This window comes from Grampus griseus (assembly GCF_964374135.1).
Source record: "Grampus griseus genome assembly, chromosome: 18".
Taxonomy (NCBI): domain Eukaryota; kingdom Metazoa; phylum Chordata; class Mammalia; order Artiodactyla; family Delphinidae; genus Grampus; species Grampus griseus.
Genome location: NC_139012.1, coordinates 28101641 through 28121497, shown reverse-complemented (window position 1 = coordinate 28121497; position 19857 = coordinate 28101641). Strand labels below are relative to the sequence as shown.

General features: G+C 38.4%; 1 protein-coding gene across 2 annotated transcripts in view; it reads left to right on the top strand.

Moving 5' to 3' along the window:
* Positions 1-19857, top strand: part of SLAIN1 (SLAIN motif family member 1) — a gene marked incomplete at its 5' end in the record, with an annotated part of 60332 nt that overhangs the window by 4029 nt on the left and 36446 nt on the right. For both annotated transcript variants that reach the window (XM_082675910.1, XM_082675909.1), the window contains one exon: positions 10315-10454. In XM_082675910.1, coding sequence (XP_082532036.1) covers positions 10315-10454 — 140 coding nt within the window. The remainder of the gene's footprint in view (positions 1-10314; positions 10455-19857) is intronic.

The window sequence follows — 19857 nt, the reverse complement described above, 5'->3', positions numbered from 1 at the left end:
AGTCCAATTATTATAATCCCATAGTAAACTTCACATCCTGCTGTATCAGTTCTTCCATTATCTTACTACTAATTTGACAGCCTTAGCTCTCCAGGAGACCATAGGCCAGAAAGTACAGGGGAGAAACCGAGTACCAGGAGCAAATTAAAAAAGTTCAGAAGCGCTAAAGTCCTGATGCATACGTGGCACATGGTGTGACTGGATGATTTGCCAGTCTGTACAGAAGGATGTTTTGAAGGTCTCTGTCCCAGTGTTACCAGGCTGAGAAGCACTAGGCTAAGAAGAACCAGGGTACAAGGAGAGGGAACCAGATTGGTATGAAGTGGCAATGGGAGCAGTAAATCATTAACTGCATACTAGACCTTTCTGTGACCTATTTCAGCTCCCTAATTTCAGTGTTAAGTGCCAAGGAGAAATAACTTATGTAAACTTCTTCAGTTATTTACTGAAAGAATTGACTAAAATTTAGACTTATTTATATGGATTCAGAAGTGTTTGCAACCATTGATGTTTTTTCCTCCAAGCATGGTTGTGACCCATTAATAGGTTATAAAGTCAGTTTAGTGGACTGACTCAGTATTATTTTTTTATGAAGTTCAGTGGAATATAAAATCAGGACCAGAGTACATTGTATCTTATAATACAAATGTGTCTTGATTAAACTTATTTCAGTTTTATGTGTATATGTCCTGGGTTGAAATAGTTAATGCATTTGTGCATTATGGCTAAAGTTAGAATAACTCCAGTTTGTACTGTTCAAAGCAAAACGGACTTGGAGAAAACAGGTAGAAGAGCACGGCTCCCTGAAGATAGTGTAGTGCCGGGGTAGGTCAGAACCTGCTCACCTCAACCAGAAGACGAGTCTGTATTCAGACAATGCCAAGATTAAAACATGCCAACTGGTATAAAATACAGCTGTAAAAGGAGGCATTTATTTTTAAAAGAGATGTGGCAGGGACTTTAACTTGCCCAACTGGAAAGGACAGGAGAAATGTTCTTTTTTTTTTTAAACATCTTTATTGGAGTATAATTGCTTTACAATGGTGTGTTAGTTTCTGCTCTATAACAAAGTGAATCAGCTATACGTATACATATATCCCCATATTGCCTCCCTCCCACCCTCCCTATCCCACCCCTCTAGGTGGTCACAAAGCACCAGCACCGAGCTGATTTTCCTGTGCTATGTGGCTGCTTCCCACTAGCTATCTGTTTTCCGTTTGGTAGTGTATATATTAGTCCAGGCCATTCTAGGAGAAAATTTCTTAATGATACAAGGGGAAAATGGTGATATCTACAAATTAAGGAAAATTTAATGAATGAGATATTCATCTTCCATGTGTAACACCAAGACCCTGGACAGCTGGCTAAAGTCATTGCCAATTTTTCATCAGAGCTGTTGAACACCTTGTACTATACATATGGCACAGCTAAATTAGACCACCTAGGCTGTTTTTTTGCATAATTGATTTTCAGTGGAAAGACCAGAGGGTGCTTCACTTTCTGACAGTACTGATCGAAAATGCACAGTGTTTTCTAGGAGCAAGTGGAGTTGACTGAAGCCTATGCTGATGTGTCTTTCAAATGAGTAAATTTGAAACACTGCAGTGAGACACTGAAATAGAGTTTAGATATAAATGTGGAGGGAGGGGGAAGAGTCTGCTATGGGACCTTCAGTAACTAAAATTTAGACTTAATGTATCCTTTTAAATAGCTTATTGGGGGTAAGTTTCTTTTGCAGTGGCTAACCAGCTTGACCCTAGCAGATGCTAGTGAATCTAAGCTGACTAAGATTGATTGATTGTGCTAATCAGTGCTGGTGTTTTACCTTTCCTTAAAATAAAACTTATGGTGATTTAAGACTCTTAAAATGGCTTGTTTGAAAATTGACACATTACTTTTCAGTGACAGGTCTATGATATACATGTACAGTAAGTACCCTACAAACGAAACAAAGTTGTGAACTTTCAAAGATGGGAATGTGTGTTCACATGTCCAATCGCGTAAGTTAGTTCACTTGTCTGGTGTACCTTGTCATGTGCATGCATCCTCTACAAGTGGTTGTGCTTTTGTGTACTTTACTGTACAATACTATATAGAGTCCAATAGTACAGCATCTTTATTTCAATCAATCCCAGGATGTCCAGAAGCAAGCGTAAAAGCGGCAGTGATGTGGCTGGTACTGTACAGTACTTTTCAAATGTTTTCTTTATTTTTTGTTTGTTTTTTATGTATTATTTGTGTGAAAAGTATTATAAAGCTATTACAGTACAGTACTATATAGCCGATTGTGTTAGTTGGGAACGGAGGCTAACTTTGTTGGACTTACGAACAAATTGGACCTATGAACGTGCTGTTGGAATGGAACTCATTCGTATGTAGGGGACTTACTGTAATTATTTTTGAATTATCTGCAGAAGGATGGCTTTAGAACCAAACGTTGAGAATAACCAAGATATTTTTCTAGACATTTTGAAATACTTCATTTGAAGCATTCAGGGTTATTATGATGGACTTTGTATTATTTCCAGCCTCCCAGTGTTAGTGCGTGTATGCAGTCAGGGGGTCCAGAAAATGAAGTGTATGAAAAAGAAAAGATTCTGTGAGAAGGACAATAGTTTCTAGTCATGTGCTTTTGGAAGTTTTGAAGAGAAGTGAAGGAAAATTAAAGTGTGACATTTTAAATGATAGCTTTTCTATTTGAAGGCTTCTCAAGTTTTAGACTAAGGCTTTTCACATATTCTTGCCATATTCTAATATATTGTCAACGAAAGGTAGAAGTTGAAAGAGCAGTTAGTAGGAGGTATGTGTATTAACAATGGCAAACTAGGATATTGTAAATGTTGCTGGCATTGTAATGACAATGAAAGAGGTGATTTTTATGACTTTTTAGAAGATAAGAGCCATTTAGGAGAAATACAGGTTTTACCTTGCTAATCTAATTTTGGAGACATGTTATACTCAGGGAGTTTGTAGCTACGTGATCTTCATAACTCACTGCCCTTTTTCTCTCTTTAAATCCAGTTCTAGGCCTACCCAGAGAAGTAGTAGGCTCAAAACTATCCTGGGAACATTGTTTGGAGACTGACTTTAAAAATGATCCCTTCTATCTTAATTCCACATATTTGCTTAGTACTTCCAAAGTTCTATCAAGGTAATACAATAAGTAGGATGTAAATGGTTCAAAAACTCTTCTATACCAAGGCTTACTACAGAAAGCAGCAGTTCTCCCAACTCTTTCCTGCCTCTGAGTCCTCCACATAGATATTACTTTATACTCCTTTGGCAGTTTCTTTTGTTCTTTATTTCTAAACAGTCTTTATACTACATGATCTTAAACAGATATAGACTTGTTTTGGAAAATGAGGACTAAGGCCTCTTCCCTTCATCCTCCAGCTACCATATCTTCTTTCCCTTCTCGTAATGGTTTTTATAACTTTTCTCTTAAATCATCGTAATGACCTGTGTCATGGTTATCACTGTTATTAGCTGAGTCCTGTTAATTGTATGTTACATTTGTTTTCTCTAATCTCCTTGTTCCTCCAAGAGTCAATAATGGCCTCTCTCTTCCCCCTTCACTTTCTTTAATCCCTTATTACTAATTATCTCTGTAAATACTGGAGCCATAACATCTCTCAAGAAGGTCAAACGTATTTGATAATCTCTTAAATCTGTTTTTAAAAATTTGTTTTGTCCTGCCATCCGTTCTAGAATGCTTAATCCCATTGCTCCAGTCTTTACTGTCGCTCCTTAGGCTGGATGCACAATGCTGTTACCATGGGAATTCCTTCGGGTTTCTTGCCAATATTGGATCTCCTATTTCATAAATCCTTTGTCTTGGAATTTCATTTATTCTTGTGGGTGGGATGCAGCCTCAGTTAGCTTTCTGAGAAAGGGGACATGGATGAGAAGTACACTTTGAAATCCTGTGTATTTGAAAATGTCCTTATTCTATCCTCATACAAGATTCATGGTTGGTCTGGGTATAAAAGTCTAAGTTATTTTTCCCTGTTAGAGGGCATTTGTGACTTTTTCTTTAGGTTTCTTTCTTTATCCCTAGGGTTCTTAAATGTCATGTTGTACCTTGTATGGACCTGTCTGTTTGTTGCACTGAGCATTTGTGGGTGCCTCACTCTAGAACCTGGTGGCCTGCCTTCAACTTTGGAAAATTTTTTGCCTTTAAAACAAATAACTTTCTCTTCACTTTCATGTGTGTTTTAGAACTTATAATAATGAGATGGAGGCCTGCTGGTACAGTCATTTAATTTTCTTATCCCTCTCTTCTGGTTGTTAATCTTTGTCTGTGTTTTGCTCCTTCCTGGAAGACTTCTTCAGCTTGATCTTCCAAACTCACTTATTGAATTTTTTGTTTCTTCTATAACAGTTTAATTGTTTCACTTGCCAAGAAAGAAGAAGCTGTCCCATTTAAATATCCTGTTTTTGTCTTGTGAATACAACATTTTCTCTCAGATGGTATCAGTTATAATTGTCTTGGATTTTTCATCTGTTCCCTGCATTGTTTTTCCTCCTCAGTTCTTTTTTCCCTTCTATCAATACTTTTAGTCTCAGGGTTTTATTTAAAAGGATTATTCCAGATATCTGGTGTCGTGGGTTGTCTGTTCATACCCAAAGGCGATATCGAAGTTGATCTAAGGCCTCTGCATGGGTGGAACTCTGGCTGGTAGACTTTACCAGAGATTGGGTGGGTGGCCAGCTCAGGTTTCAGTATCTTTAGGTCTTCTCTTGGGTTCATCTGTGTCTCCAGACATAAACCTTCTGGGAGATAGGAGTTAAGGCAGTCGATTCTCGGAATGTAAAGGGGAAAATGGGGCTAGGGTGCTAACCATTCAGCAAGTAGACTTTTGGTCGGCCTCTCTGGTTCAGTGCGGGTACTTCATCTGTCTTTCAGCTGAGTTCTGTGTGCCTGAAGTCAGAGCTTCTCTGGGTCAGCCTTATGCACGTGTCAGTAGTAAGCCTCTGGTCCTAGATTGTGGCAGAGGAGGGGTGGTGGGATGGGCAGTGTGGAGTAGAGGAGGCGATCTGGGGTCCCACCTATTCCTCACGCAGGCTTTCAGCCGAATTCCCTGCTTTCAGTCGCATGATCACCCCCATATTCTGTGAACTGCAGGGTCGGGGTGAGCCACAGTAGCAGATAGCACGTGGACAGCGGAGGAGAAAAGAGAGAAGTCCCTGTACGTGAATATGGCAGAGTGGGTCCCAGAGCCATTACATGTTCCTCTGGGAAGCTGCTTTTGAATGTGCTGTGAGGCTGCGTGGTCAAACGAGAGAACCATATTACTTAGGCCCTAATAGATTAAGGACATCTTCCTGAGGGGTTCCCTGCAAGCAGAAAGCAAAACGCTCTACCAGAAAAACCCCCAAACTGGTGGGAGTGTGTGAAATCCCCAGGCAAGCTGCTTGGTGGAGGTTCCTAGCGGCAGGAGAAAGCAGCGGTCATCCCATGGGATGCTGGAGGTGATGGGCAGAGCAGTGCTTCACATGGCAGCTGAGAGAGGTTTGCAAACAAGCAGATGCTCAGAGAGTGCATGAACCTGTGTGTGTATTAAACAGTGAGGAAAATGTATTAATTTAAAAGAAGCTGAAAGATAAGGAGGTTGCACAGTTGCCTAGTGTTGTGGCTCCTTTCTGTCAGGGCTGTGGCACCTGCTTCTGTGATTCAGCTGCCTGGTGGATGGCAGCTCCAGGCTCACTGAAGGGCGGGAAGTCAGTTGCTTACTGTCTTGTGAGTTTTTCGTAAAGCTTCATTACGGTATAAGTGCAATATAAATTGCAAATATTTAAAATGTACTGTTTGATAGATTTGGGCCCATGTATAACCCATAAAACCATCATCACAGTCAAGGTAGTGGAGATGGCCCAATGCTTTAAGCTTCCTTGTGGCCCCTTGTATCTCCTCCTGTCCTGATCCTGCCTACGTCCAGCTCAGGCACCCACTGATCTGTTTTCTGTCAATCTAGATTAGTTTGTGTTTTCTATACTTTTGTATCAGTGAAATCATATAGTAGGTACTCTTTTTCATTGGTTTGGTTTGGTCTGGCTTCTTTCAATCAAGATAATTATTTTGAAATCCACCTCTGTTGTTACATGAATCAGTAGTTCATTTCTTTTTATCGTGAAGGTTTTAGATTGTAAGGACACAACGATCGTTTGTTTTATCCATTCATCTTTTCATGAACATTTCAGTTGTTTTCAGTTTCGGACTATTACAGGTAAGTCTTTGCATAGACACATGGCATTTGTGTCTTTCAGGTAAATACGTCATGACTTTTGAGTGGCTGTAACAGAAAGTAGGTGTACGTTAATTTTTAAAGAAGCTGCCAAAATCGTTTCCAAAGTGGTTGTGCATTTTACGTTTCTGCTGGCAGTTTAGGAGTTTCAGTTGCACGATGTCGTCCGGAAGGCTTGCTATGGCTAATCCAGGCATTCTAACAGCTGTGTGATAGTATCTCGCTGGCGTTCTAGTTTGCATTTCCCGAATGGCTAATGATTAGCCTCTTTTCATACACCTGTTTACCATCCATAGTTCATCTTTGGTGAACTATCTGTTTAAATCTTTTACCAGTTTTTTAAAACTGGGTTGCTTATTAAGTTTGCAGAATTTCTTATATATTCCACTTATAAGTTTCTTTATCAGATAAATGATTTGCAAATATTTTCTCCCAATCCATGGTTTGTCATTTATTCTCTTAACAGTCTTTCAAAGAGCAAGGCTTTTAGTTTCGATGAAGTCCAGTTGGTACATTTTTTTTCTTTTATGGATCATGCTTTGAGTCTAAAAATATGTATCTAAGAAATACTGCCAACCCAAGGACACAAAGTTTTTCATCTGTAGTTTCTTCTAAAAGTTTTACAGTTTAGGTTTCATATTTTTGTGATCTGTTTTGAGTTCACTTTGGATAGTGTGTAAAGTATGGATCAAGGTTCACTTTTTGTATATGTGTATCCATTTGTTCCAGCACCGTTTGTTCAAAAGACTATCTTTTCTTCATTGAATTGTCTCTGTACTTTGTCAAAAAAATCAGTATTCCACATGTTAGTATTTCTGTATCTGGACCATCTATTGTTTTTCATTGATCTATTTATTTTCATGCCATCCTAAATTGTCTTTATTACTGTAGCTTTGGAATAAGTCTTAATCAGTTAGCGGTAGCTCTCCAACTTCATTGTTTTGGCTATTCTAGGATCTTTGCATTTCCATATGAATTTTAGCTTTTACGTTCTACAAAAAGCATGCTGAGATTTTGGTTGGAATTTTGTTAAATAGATCAATTTAGGGAAATTGACATCTTAACAATATTTAGTTTTCTGACCCATGTACATGGTCCGTTTCTCTTTAAATTTCTCTCAGAATGTTTTGTAGTTTTCAGTGTACAGGTTTTTGACATCTTTTGTCAGAATTATCCTTAGGCATCTTATGGTTTTTCTTATACTGTTGTAAATGGGAAGTGAAATTTCAAAAATACTGGTTGTTGCTAATATAGAAATACTTTTGTACTTTGATTTGGTATCCTACAGTCTTGCTGCTAAACTCATTCTAGTATCTTTTTTTGTATATTCCTTTATACATAGACGATTTTTTTACATAGACAATCATGTCTTCTGTGAATAAAGACAGAGTTGTTTCTTTTCAATCCAAATGTTTTTATTGCCTGATTGTGCTAGCTAAAACCTGCAGGCCTTGTATTGCTCTTGACAGGGGAAAAGTGTTCAGTCTTTCACTGTTAAGGATCCTTTTTTGTAGATGCCTTTAATAAGATTGAGGATGTTTCCTCCCTTTTTTAATTTGCTGAGAGTTTTTATCAGGAATGGATGTCATATGTTTTTTTTCTTTGTATATTGAGATTATCATATGGTGTTTCTATTTTAGTATATGTGATAAGTTACACTGGTATTTGAATGTTAAGGCAACCTCTCATCCCTGGGATAAACCTCACTTGGTAATGACGAAGTATCCCTTTTATATATGGTCGCACCAAATTTGCTAAAACATTTAGACCTTTTGCTTCTGTGTTCATGAGGGGTGTTGGTATTTAGTTTCTTACCTTGTAATGTCTGTGTCTGGTTTGGGTATCAGGTTTCATAGCTATATTGGTCTCATAGACCATGTTGCGATGTGCTCCCTCCTCTTCTATTTTTTTGGAAGAATTCGTGAAGATTGGTATTCTTCTTTAAATATCTGGTAGAATTTGGTAGTGAAACCTTCTAGGCCTGGGGTTTTCTTTGTGGGTAGGTTTTGCTCATTTGTCTTTGCAATGGTCTGTCCTTTTACTTTTAACCCGTGTGTGTATATTTAAAGTACCCATGTTGTAGGCAACATATAATTGGGTCTTTCGTGACCCCTTTAAACATGAGGAGAAACTTGCTCACATGCCCATCAGAATATTTCCCCTCAGTTTTTATTGTCTAGGACTGTGTCCAAGGCTTGTGCCTAAACCAGTCATTGGGCAAATGGGATTAATGGAACTGGCACCGTTGGCTCAGCACAGTGCATGCCTCTCAAGGCGTGGTCTCCACGTAGCAGTATCAGCATCACCTGGGAACTTGTTAGACATTCACATTGTTTGGTCTTACCCGAAACCTACTGAATCAGGTAGGTTAGAGCTGCCTGCAATCAGGTGTTAGCAATTTGTGTTTTAACAAATCCTCTGAGAGATTTTAATACGTCAAAGATTGAGAACAACTGGCTTAGACTAACCTTTAGTTGGGGGTCTAGAGTGAGCTACCCAGTCCTGGACAGGGGTCTAGAGAGAGCTACACAGTAACAGTGCAGAGGTCTGACAGCAAGGAAGGGCAAAAGGGAAGGATCTACATAGATTGGTGATAATCTTGACACAGTAGGCCAGGGTGGGACCTAGGAATAAGAATTTTTAACTAACCAACATACTCTCTTAGAGTGTTGTCCACACTCTAAGGGAAGAATGACATATTAGGATTACTGTCAAGTTGATTAGGAGAGAGATTTTAGAATCTTCATCTCCTGACAGGAGTCAGCAAACTGTGTCTTGTGGGCATATTGGGCCCACTGCCTGGTTTATGTAGCTGATCAGCTTAGATTTTTACATTTTTAAATGATTGAAAAAATCAAAAGAATGCTATTTTGACACGTGAAAATTATGGGAAATTCGACTTTCAGTATCTATAAATAAAGTTTATAGGAACACAGCCGTACTTATTATTTATCGTCGGTGATAACTTTGGGGCTGCAGAGGCAGAGTTGAGTAGTTATGACAGAGACTATGTGGCCACAAAGCCTGTATGTTTACTAGCTGGCCCTTATAGAAAAAGCTTGCCAACCCCGAACTATAAGAATAATTTGCTAAATACTACATTCCCCAGCCCTCTGGGATAGATTACTCGAATAGGTGGTGGGCTGGACGATAACAGTAAAAGTGAATAATGAAGTATGTTAGTTCAAGAATACCTGCCCCTTAGAATTATGGTAACTTTGCTTGAAGTAGTATTACTTTAATGAGATTTGTAATTAGAATAAAGCTTTATATAGCAAGGTCAGTTACTAGAGCCTGTGATTATAATTTTCTTTCTTTTTTCTGTCAACTGTTGGTTAATTCTCAAGGTAAATCTTTTTGTATAACCCTATCACTGAAAATATTCTAAAACCTACCTTAAAACAGTACATCAATGAGAGAAAACCTTTGTTATGACTTGTAGTGCCCCAGGGTGGTTATTTTGAATCCTGCCAACTATTGTGCAATGGTGAAGATGCTGAAAGTGAACTCTTCCTAAAACATATCTTTGAAAGCTGTTTGGCTTTAATGAGAAAGAAGCACATATCAAATTTGGTATAGATTTAAGACAGGAAATATCTGATTATTTAAGGGTTGAGAAAATCAAACAGCTGACTTGTTTTTAGACTTACTTTTGTTAAATGCAAATAAGACTTGCCTTGTTTGCCACATCATGTTTATGTATATTAGCCCAAGTTCACATAAGATTCTGTTGTCAAAGAGAGATGAAAATGTTCACTTCTAGAAATATAAGTGAGCTGATCAGATCATCACGGTGCCCCAGGTCAGTTCAGTAGCCAAAGCCCCAGATCTTTGACTCTCTGAGACATTGTTCCATAGTTTTTTGAAGTCCTCCTTGCCACCAAGCTACAGAATGTGTCATATTCTACCGGGGGTATTTATCTGTTAAAAATGATTTTGGTGTTTGAAGTAATCAAATGTGAGTTCTGTTTTGATAGAAACTGTTAAATACATGTTGTTTTCTCAAGTACAAGCGAGGTAATCTCTATGTAGCTATATAATCCCTATAATGTAGATTTCTTTTTTTAAGGTTATACGTTGGCTCTTCAAAGACATTCCCGTCATCAGAGAAATCCCTGAGCCCTTTGCAGTGGTGTAGACATGTCCTAGATAATCCGACTCCGGAGATGGAAGCAGCAAGGCGTTCCCTGTGCTTTAGACTGGAGCAAGGTAACCGCGAACCCGTACACCTGCATCCTCAAACTCCTGCCACTGTCCACTGTTTTGTTGCTGGTTTTGGAATAGACACTTAATTGAAAAACTTTACCCTAAGGTGCAGCTGTTGCATGTGATTCACTTCATATGTTTACACATCAGGGTTTCTCGGTATAGAATATATTTAGATTTGTGCTTGTTTTTAGCCAGATTTTCAGCTTCTTTTAGTGTTGTAGGAATACATATTATTTTTCTATTTTTTCTTTCTGTTTATGAATGTACCAATACATAAAATGGGCCAGTTTTACATTCTCTGGGGATGGTTACAAGGTTGTGTCGCTGAATTCCAAGATAGTGAACTGGGATTCCACTGGGACCTGGGCACTGACCTTTTGCCTTCCCTAACTGTTTATTTGGATGTATAACTGGAAGTCCTAACCTTTACAAACTAGGAGATAATCTTCATATTGTATGTAACATTTAATTATGGAGCCCAACATAAGTTTAAGTAAAAAAAAATAATAATAATTAGGATAGTTGTAGCAGGGGAAAAAAAAAGCAAAAGGAATGAGTAGTACTCAGCTCCTTGCTATTTTGATAAAGTAGACTAGTACTTAAGGCTGTAATTATTTAGGCTTTTGCTTGTCTCTTAACCTCTTGGTATCGGTTTCATTATCTAGGTACACTTTACTCCATGGATCACTCGCATCCAAATCACACTTGAGCTCGAAAATGGGGTTAAGGGTTAACCTTAACCCTCCAGATGAAAGAATCAGGGTAGCTGAGAGTAGGGCTAAGGGAATCTGCATTGGCAAGGTCACCAGTGTGATTCTTATGCACACTGAGGTTTGAGAACACTGCCTATGAAACTCTTCAAGGGTAATGAATGCTTATCAAATACTTGGACATGACAAGACAAAGTGTAATAGGAACCGTTTCTCGAGCTCTTAATTCTGACAGTCAGAACATTAAGTTCTTGACATTTTTCATTGTGTTCTAACTGCTCATCTGAGGTAGGTACTACACTCACTTTTAAAGGTGAGAAAAGTGAAGTTTAGAGAAGTTGAGAGGATTATGAGGGCAGAGTGGTCCTTGAGAGCAGAGCCAGGGCCTGGGTCTCCCTGACACCAGAGACTGTCCTTAACCAGTATTCCATCCTGCTTTATTGACACAGTCAACAGTAAATATGAACAGAAATCTGTTTTAAATATGTGGGGAAGGCCAAACTAAAAATTAGCGTGTTTTATTAGCATTTTAACTAAAATGAAATAAGTGATGTAGTAATAGCAAGTTGAAGAGTGGAGTAGGAACAGAGGCATACTAGGGTTAAAACTTTGGTGACAGATGCATGTCTAAGAGGACAGCCATCTCAGAGCCAAGACTCTGGTCCTGTTTCTGGGCCCATTTCCCTGAGTGGCCCTAAGCAGACCGTTATTTTCTCTTTCAAAGGTTGTGTAGGCCATCCCTAAGTTTTCTTATTCAAATACCTCTGATTCAAGGACTTTTTATATGTATATTTTTATATATGAATTTTGCTCAATTTCATTTGAAATAAAATAAAAATAAAATTCAAATGGAATTAGAATCCTTTAGTTCAAGGGTCAACAATATGAAAGGGATCAGATAGTAAATATTTTAGGCTTTGTGGGCCATCCAATCTCTGCCATCACTAGAAAGCAGCCATAGATGCAAACATTAATGAACAAGGCCGTGTGCCAGTAAATCTTTATCTGTGGACAGAGATTTGAATTTCATGTGACTTTTTTTTTCATGTGTCAAGAAATATATTCCTATTTTTAATTTTGGTTTTTACCTTTTTTTGAAAGTGGTTAAAATATTCATAGTTGGTGGGTATTATAAAAACAGGGGCAGGTTGGATTTGGGCCACTCAGGTCATAGGTTTGCTGACCCCTGCTTTATAGTTCATTTGCACACAAGGTAGATCTACATACAAGGTTGGTTTAAAAAATAGAGGAGAGGCTATGTTACTTTAACGCAATGTAACATAAATGTAATTTAAAAATAATCATAGTTGGTGGTTGCTTTTGAGATTCTAGACTAAGTGCCTAATTTTCCTTTCATTGGCAAGGGGCTAAAGCAAAACTGTGAGGTCATGAGGACATGAATTGCAGTTTTATTCATAGTGTAATTTATTTAAATTTAATATAAAAGAGTTAGAGCAGAGAACTAGCGTTTCAAATTCAAAATTAGTCTTTTACTAAATTTGTATGTAAATCTAAATCCTCTTTTGCTGTGAGGCTAAATGCTTTTGTTCCAAAGATCCATAATCCATAATCCCATTCTGAGATAAGAAGTAATGGATTAGAATAGGTTGTTCAATGGGTGAAAAAAATTTTTTTGAAACTTAACATGTTTTATAAAGCAGTACATCTATAGTTTAGCAAGCATTAGTCTTACAGACATTATAAGGAAAAGGGCAAATTCCTACCCCATTCTCTCATGCCCATTTTATTACCCAGATGCAGTTACTTAACAAAAACTATTTGTTCTGGTTTTGTTTGTCTACCCTCCCTTTATAAATTCCAGGCTTGTATGGCTATTGCCTGAGTTATCAATTTTAATCATTACCGGTTGGCTTTCTACTTTGGGTGGTGAAGGTTTCATTTTTAACTTCCTCCCCCCACTATACTTTTTCTCCGCATATTCCGTCATGTAGCTTTTTACCAATTTTAGGATACATCAGTATGGATTATGATAGCAAGACTCACATCGAAGCCATGCAGTATTTTGTCATTATGTTTCTTTTTTCATTTAACTATGCTTTTCCTTGAGTTAATTGTAAAAAGACATTTTTCTTGATCCTTGTCATTAATTTACCCTTAGACTCTCCAAATGAAACATCCTCAGTATGGTTAGACATAGACACCCACCAAGGGTTTTTATTTATTTAGTTTAACCATTCCTCCTGGTAGTGCCTTCTATTCTTACTGCAGTCGTACCTTGTTCTCTGTAGGCCTGTGCGCAGCTGTCATGGCCTTTTTGCTCTCATCCTAGGAATTCCGCATCCTGTCTTCTGCATTGTATCGCTCGTGTCCTAAATGCAGAGACTTCCTTTTCCTTATTCCCTAGTTTAGCAGAATACGTTCTCCTGTTGCTTTTTGTGGGGAGTAGAAGTGGAAAGAGGATATGTGGGAGGTCAGTGGTGAGAACGTCATATGTCTGAAAATGTCTTTATCGTACCTTTGCTCTTACACTTGATTGTTCTTCGGGCTACATGTAGAATTCTAGTTTAGAAACCATTTCCAGCAGAGTTTAGAAGGCAGTGTTGCATTATATTTTAGCTTGAGGATTGCTGTTGAAATCCTGTACCATTCTCATTTTTGATCTTTCTGCGTAAAATACACTGGATATTTTAGAATCTTTTCTTCCTGGTATTTTGAAATTGCATTTGTGTGTGTGTGTGTGTGTTAGACAGTGGGTACTTCCAGCCTGGAAACTTTAGCTCTGCAAAATTTCATGCATTATTTCTTTGTAACCACCCCTCCCCTCCAGTTCTCTCTATTCTTTCTTTCTAGGTACTCCTTTTAGTCAGATGCTGAATTTCCTGGATTGATGTTCACATTTTATATTTTTCTCTTCTTTTGTTTATTCTTGATTTTTTTTTGAACATTCTGCTTTCTTGGAGATTAAAAAACTCGTCTGCTAAACTCTTGCTGCATATTTATTAAGTACCTGCTATGTGTCAGGAACCATGGTAGGTAACGGGGATCCAGCAGTAACCAAAACAGTCCCTGCCCTCATTGAGTTTACCATGTAGTTTGCAAACTTTCACTTAATCCTTCTGTTTTTTGTAAGATACCCTTGTATGTGTGAGATATCTTAAATCTAGCAGCTTTCTGCTTCAGTTTAAGTGATGAAATCTGTCTTTGGTAAAGCACGAGAGGAGCAGCTGCTTGGGCTGGGGAGGGAGCCCAAGGGTTTTGGTACTCTTCCCATAGACTTTGCAGCAGTCATCTTGTGTTCGTTTCACCATAGAACTCCCTACCCTCTGTGGTGTCTGTACCATCAGTTTCAGAGCTTTTCCAGGTCTTTGTTCACCTATTCCCACTGTGGACCCTCAGAGCAGAGAATATCAAAACCCAACTGGGTCCATCACCTAATGTTTATCTGTTTTTTCATTTCTAAATAAAATGACTCTTCTTAGTCTGATAGTATCTCCTCTCCTGTTTGATATTCCATGTAGGTTTAGAAGACCTGAGTTAGCTGTCATTCTAGTGTGGTTTTGTAGAAATGAGAGAAGAAATCATAGTTAGTCCTCTATAGCAAAGAATTCTTACTGGATTCCAGTTAAGGGATTCTTTGTCAGTGACAGCTAATTAACTGGTATCAGTTAATTACAGTTTCTTTTGGTTTTTTTTGCGGTACGCGGGCCTCCCACTGCCGTGGCCTCTCCTGCCGCGGAGCACAAGCTCCGGACGTGCAGACCCAGTGGCCACGGCCCACAGGCCCAGCCGCCCCACAGCACGCAGGATCCCCCCGGACCGGGGCATGAACCCGCGCCCCCTGCATTGGCAGGCGGACCCCCAACCACTGCGCCACCAGGGAAGCCCCTAATTACAGTTTTAACTTAAAGTTTATTCATTATATAGCATAAATGTTTAATTGGAATAATGTGTGTCACGTATTTTAGAAGTTTCAAGTAACTCCCTAATAAAGTATTTTGTTTTTGTTTAGACTTCATTTCTCTGGAACAATCAGCATCTTCAAGTAACAGACATCATTGAGCATTTTCTTTGAGACCAGGGTTGTGTCTTCATTTGAATATAAATTGCCCAAGGACAGGGACTTTTTTTTGTTGATCACACCAGCTGCAGAAGGGAACCTGACATGTATTAGACACTGTTGCTAAAATAAATGAATTTTTGTTTAATTCTTTATGAACCCAATGTCACAATTACTACTGTTATAATTTCAGTTTTGCTTTTGAATATTTCAAGATGGGGTGAAGTCTTTGCACCACTTTCCTTACCAGCCATCTCTTTCTTTCAGAAGAAAGACTGGCGTCACTTGAAGTATCAACTTGCAGCATTGCTTTTCCATTCACAAGCATGTTTACTTTAAAATAATTGGTTTTTACTTACCTTACTGCATTTTGTTGCAAAATGATTAGTGGTTGTACATGCTTCTCCCAGCCATTCCCCCACCCAAGACTGTTCAGTTAGACCATCCACTGCCATGAAAAGGAGCAGTTAGAGATGAGCTTTGAAGAAAGGTAAAGTTATCCTCTCTGTCTCTCTCTCTCTCTCTCTCTCTCTTTTACCAAGGGATAGGTAAATGTTCTTTAACGTCAGCCTGCAACTTCAGATAAGATGCTGCTTATTAGAGAACAAGTATTTTAGATATTTGGTTTTTATTTCCTGACCCTGATGTTTTGGGGAAGAAAATTGCTCAGCAATTAAAGATGAATTCCCTGAGAACATGTGAAGAGGGCCATAGTTATGAGGAGCCAGAGTCTATCTAGTGGCTGGGCCTTATGTCCCCTTGGGCCCCTTGGTCTTACATCTCTTCTTTCTCATTCCCTCTTATACCCTAGGAACTTAGCCTGTGCTATTTTCTCAGTTGCAAATTAGCTGTCTTCTCTGCTTAAGGCCCACACATCCCCGAGCACATCTGAGTAAGGGTTTGTCAACCTCTGTTTCTGCAGGTACACGGAGTAGCATTTCTCTTAGAATTGTCTCTAATTGTGTAGTTGCTAACGAGCTCGTTTGGATTATAACTTCTTGAAGGGCCTAACTCTCTTCTTGTTGCCTACCTTCTCGATTTGGGAGGGTCCTCTAATAACCTTCATTCGTATCTGACAACTTTGTGACCCTGGTTCTAGATTACAAAACTTGGTAGATTTTGGGAGAATATATGGGAGGTGTTCAAGTCTTGCCTTGAGGTTGTGAGAACAGGCTTATTAAGATCTTGCCCTTTGAAGAAGGTTTGTTTTTCTGAAGAAAATGATGGAAAAGAAATGTTTTATATGATTTAATTTTATAGGGAGTGAGCACCCACATTATGACTGCTTGTAAGATATTGCTAAAAGAAAACCTTTGTTGTCACAGCTATAATTTTGCTAATTGGTTAAGTGCACTCAAAATACAATAGGATAATTATTTTTGGTGTAGGGTATATATATTACAGATGATCAATATGTATCCAATACTCTTATATTCTCATAGGGAATATAAATTGACTTTAATTAAAATATTAACTAATATTTTAACTGAATATTAATTAAATTAATTGCAACTTTATTGTGGCTCCTGAAACTTATTTTTCCCTTTTCCAAACTGGTCTTACTATTCAAATTGTATAATTTGTAAAGTCTTATGTATCAAGTAGTCAGCAAGGCAAGTTACTTAAGCTTTCTCAGCCTCTTCTACATTTACGTTTATTTTATAGAGTTGCTATAAGGGGTTAAATAACGATGTTTGTGAAGGAGACATAATAAAGGCTTAAATATTCAGTCTCTTTCCTAATATATTGGAATAACATAAATGACTTTTTTGGATAATGTACAGAAAGTAATGATAGAAATAAAATAACTAATTGCTGAAAGTTAAATCTTTCAGTACTTCTAAATCTACAATCTATTCGTATAAAATTCAGAAAGCCTAAACTAATATTTCCTCTTTTTCTTGGTTGGTTTTTCCTTTTTGAAAATGCTCCTAACAATGTTTGTTATGTTACATTTGGAAGCACCCTGTTTTGTGAACATCTTTTAATTGAATTTTTAACATGTGTATCCCTTTTTTTCACATAGATTAAGCATCTGAGGCTAGGGGGACCTGTACCTCAGTTTCCTTTTGAATTGCCAGTGCTTATTACTAAGTTTTAAGCTCTGAATGGTTGGTTTCTGTGATGTATTAATTTGAGTACATTTAAATTCCTTAGAGCAAAGAAACTAATTGAACATTTGGTGTTGTAAATGGCATCCGGTTAGCCAAAGCCACACACAAAATAATTATGTAGTCATATTCATTACAGTGTTAGCTCTGAGGATAGAGATTTGAGTCTGTTTCGTTCCCTGCTGTCACCCTCCCAGTGCCTGGAATGTCACCTGGTAGGCGTTAAATGCTGATAGTTGAATGAATGAATTTGGAGGAAGGGTTTTTTTTTTTAGTTAATTAATTTATTCTTTTTGGCTGTGTTGGGTCTTTGTTTCTGTGCGAGGGCTTTCTCTAGTTGTGGCAAGCGGGGGCCACTCTTCATCGCGGTGCGCGGGCCTCTCACTGTCGCGGCCTCTCTTGTTGCGGAGCACAGGCTCCAGACGCGCAGGCTCAGTAGTTGTGGCTCACGGGCCCAGTTGCTCCACGGCATGTGGGATCTTCCCAGACCAGGGCTCGAACCCGTGTCCCCTGCATTGGCAGGCAGATTCTCAACCACTGCGCCACCAGGGAAGCCCCATGGGGGAAGGGTTTTTGATCTAGTAGTTAGATCTAGTGCCTCAGCCCTACTTGACTCTGGTTAAGAGCACATCACTTGTTTCCAATGTCTTGCTTATGAGTGGGGACGTTTAACAGATTTCACAGGGCTGTTACAAAGATTTCAGGAAATGCTGAATGTGAAATTAGTCTGAAAAACGTGAAGTGTCATGTAAATACAGGGACACGTTCCTAATACACAGTTCTTTATTCAGAGATTGAACCCAAAAAAATACAGGGAATCCTCTTAGTTCGGCTATTTATAGAAAGCGAAGAGTATTTTTTTCTTTGGGGGAGTGGGTCTGTTTTCTCTCCCTATAAATAAAGATACTTGGTAGAGTTAGGGATCTCAAATTGAAGTTTTATGAGTGTAGTTTATTCAAGAATAGTAGAAAATTCAAGAGGACCTCTGTGGTCTATTCTTTTTCTCCTGCTGCTTCTCGGATCTATATGTATTAATATTTCATTTCTGACATGCTTTTCTTTCTTCTTCCCCACTTCCTCCACCCCTTTAGAATGTAAATAACAAATACCCATAGAACTTTCATGGGTAGCATTAACTCACATGATATTCTAAATTGGAATAAGGCTAATCTAGACTCTTTTGTTAAGTCCATGTCATGAGGCTGGGATGTTAGATAACCAAATAATGATCCAAAAGCTTATCTAAGTAATTTGAAACACCCAATATGTGGCTCAGTTAATTTGGGGCCAGTTAATAAAAGCTTATCTTGCCTTAAGATTCTTGAATGTCCATAACTATTGAATCAGGACAGGTCACATTTGAGGAGTGTGGGTATAGTTTGCACCAATAGTGTAGCTCTGCACACTTAGCTATCTTGGGTCATGTTTCCCTGGGACCATCTCTCATTTCCTCTGGGATTATATACTAAGCAAATGTGAATAGCTGTTACCTCTTAGCTGAGTTTTTCTCTTATCTTCATATGACACCAGTTCCCATTCTTGTCTCAGTTGTTATGATGGAGTGTTTCTCTCTAAATTTAGCCAATGAAGAAGAAAGTTGTCGACTAACCCAGGGCTCTGAAGGTGGCCTTTTTCATTTGCAAAAGCCACACAGATTGAACTGAGACATTAAGAAGCTTATCGAGTGTCTTGTCTCCTGGAGCCTGCCCAGTCTCTCCTTGCGGGGCCCAAGATGCTATCTCCGCCAGCTCGTGTTTCCAGTCTTGAGGTGCTCTGTCACATTTGGAACACAAAATTAAAACTTAGTCTGTGCGGTTCATTTTAGGTAAGCTCTGTAAAGGATTCCCTTTCTCATTGGAAAAGTAATCTGGAATCACACTGAAATTTTTGTGCAGAAACAGGGTTTCTTGACATTTGCTATTATCTCTGTGCGCTGGAAGTTGAAGATACATCACGTCTGTGTGCTTCCATCACATCCTTGCTTTGCTCTTAGGCTCCGAATAGCATCAGTGTATTTGCTTCATTATTAGGAATGGTGTTGAGTACAGTAAAGTAACACATAATTAGGGATTGTGTTCCCATGAAATTCACAGTTTCTATACCATTATAGCCAACAAACATAGATATGTATTTGCCAGATATTCCTAAACAATTGTCCTTTCCTTTCTTTTGCCAATTATGCATGTGTTTCTATTTGTTTTTTCTTTTGCATTTCCACCATGATTAGAAAGGTGTTTATCAAAATAAGCAATAACTTATGATAGTGCATAATGTTTGTTATAATGAACACATAATTGGCATGCTATTTTGTTACCCACCCCAATGAGAAGAAATGATAGAGATTCTCCCAAAGCAGTTGTTTCCTGCTTTCACACTACTCTGATGATTGATTACACTTGCCTTTATGGCAGTAAAATTTTATTTTACCTGTTTCTTGGGACCTCTACCAAACAGTCAATTTCTGCAAGAATTTGTAGACAACCTTTCCTGAGACACTGGGCCTTGACCAGAGAGATGATTCAGATGCTAAACCATGAAGTAAATGTGTATTGAGCACTTGCTAG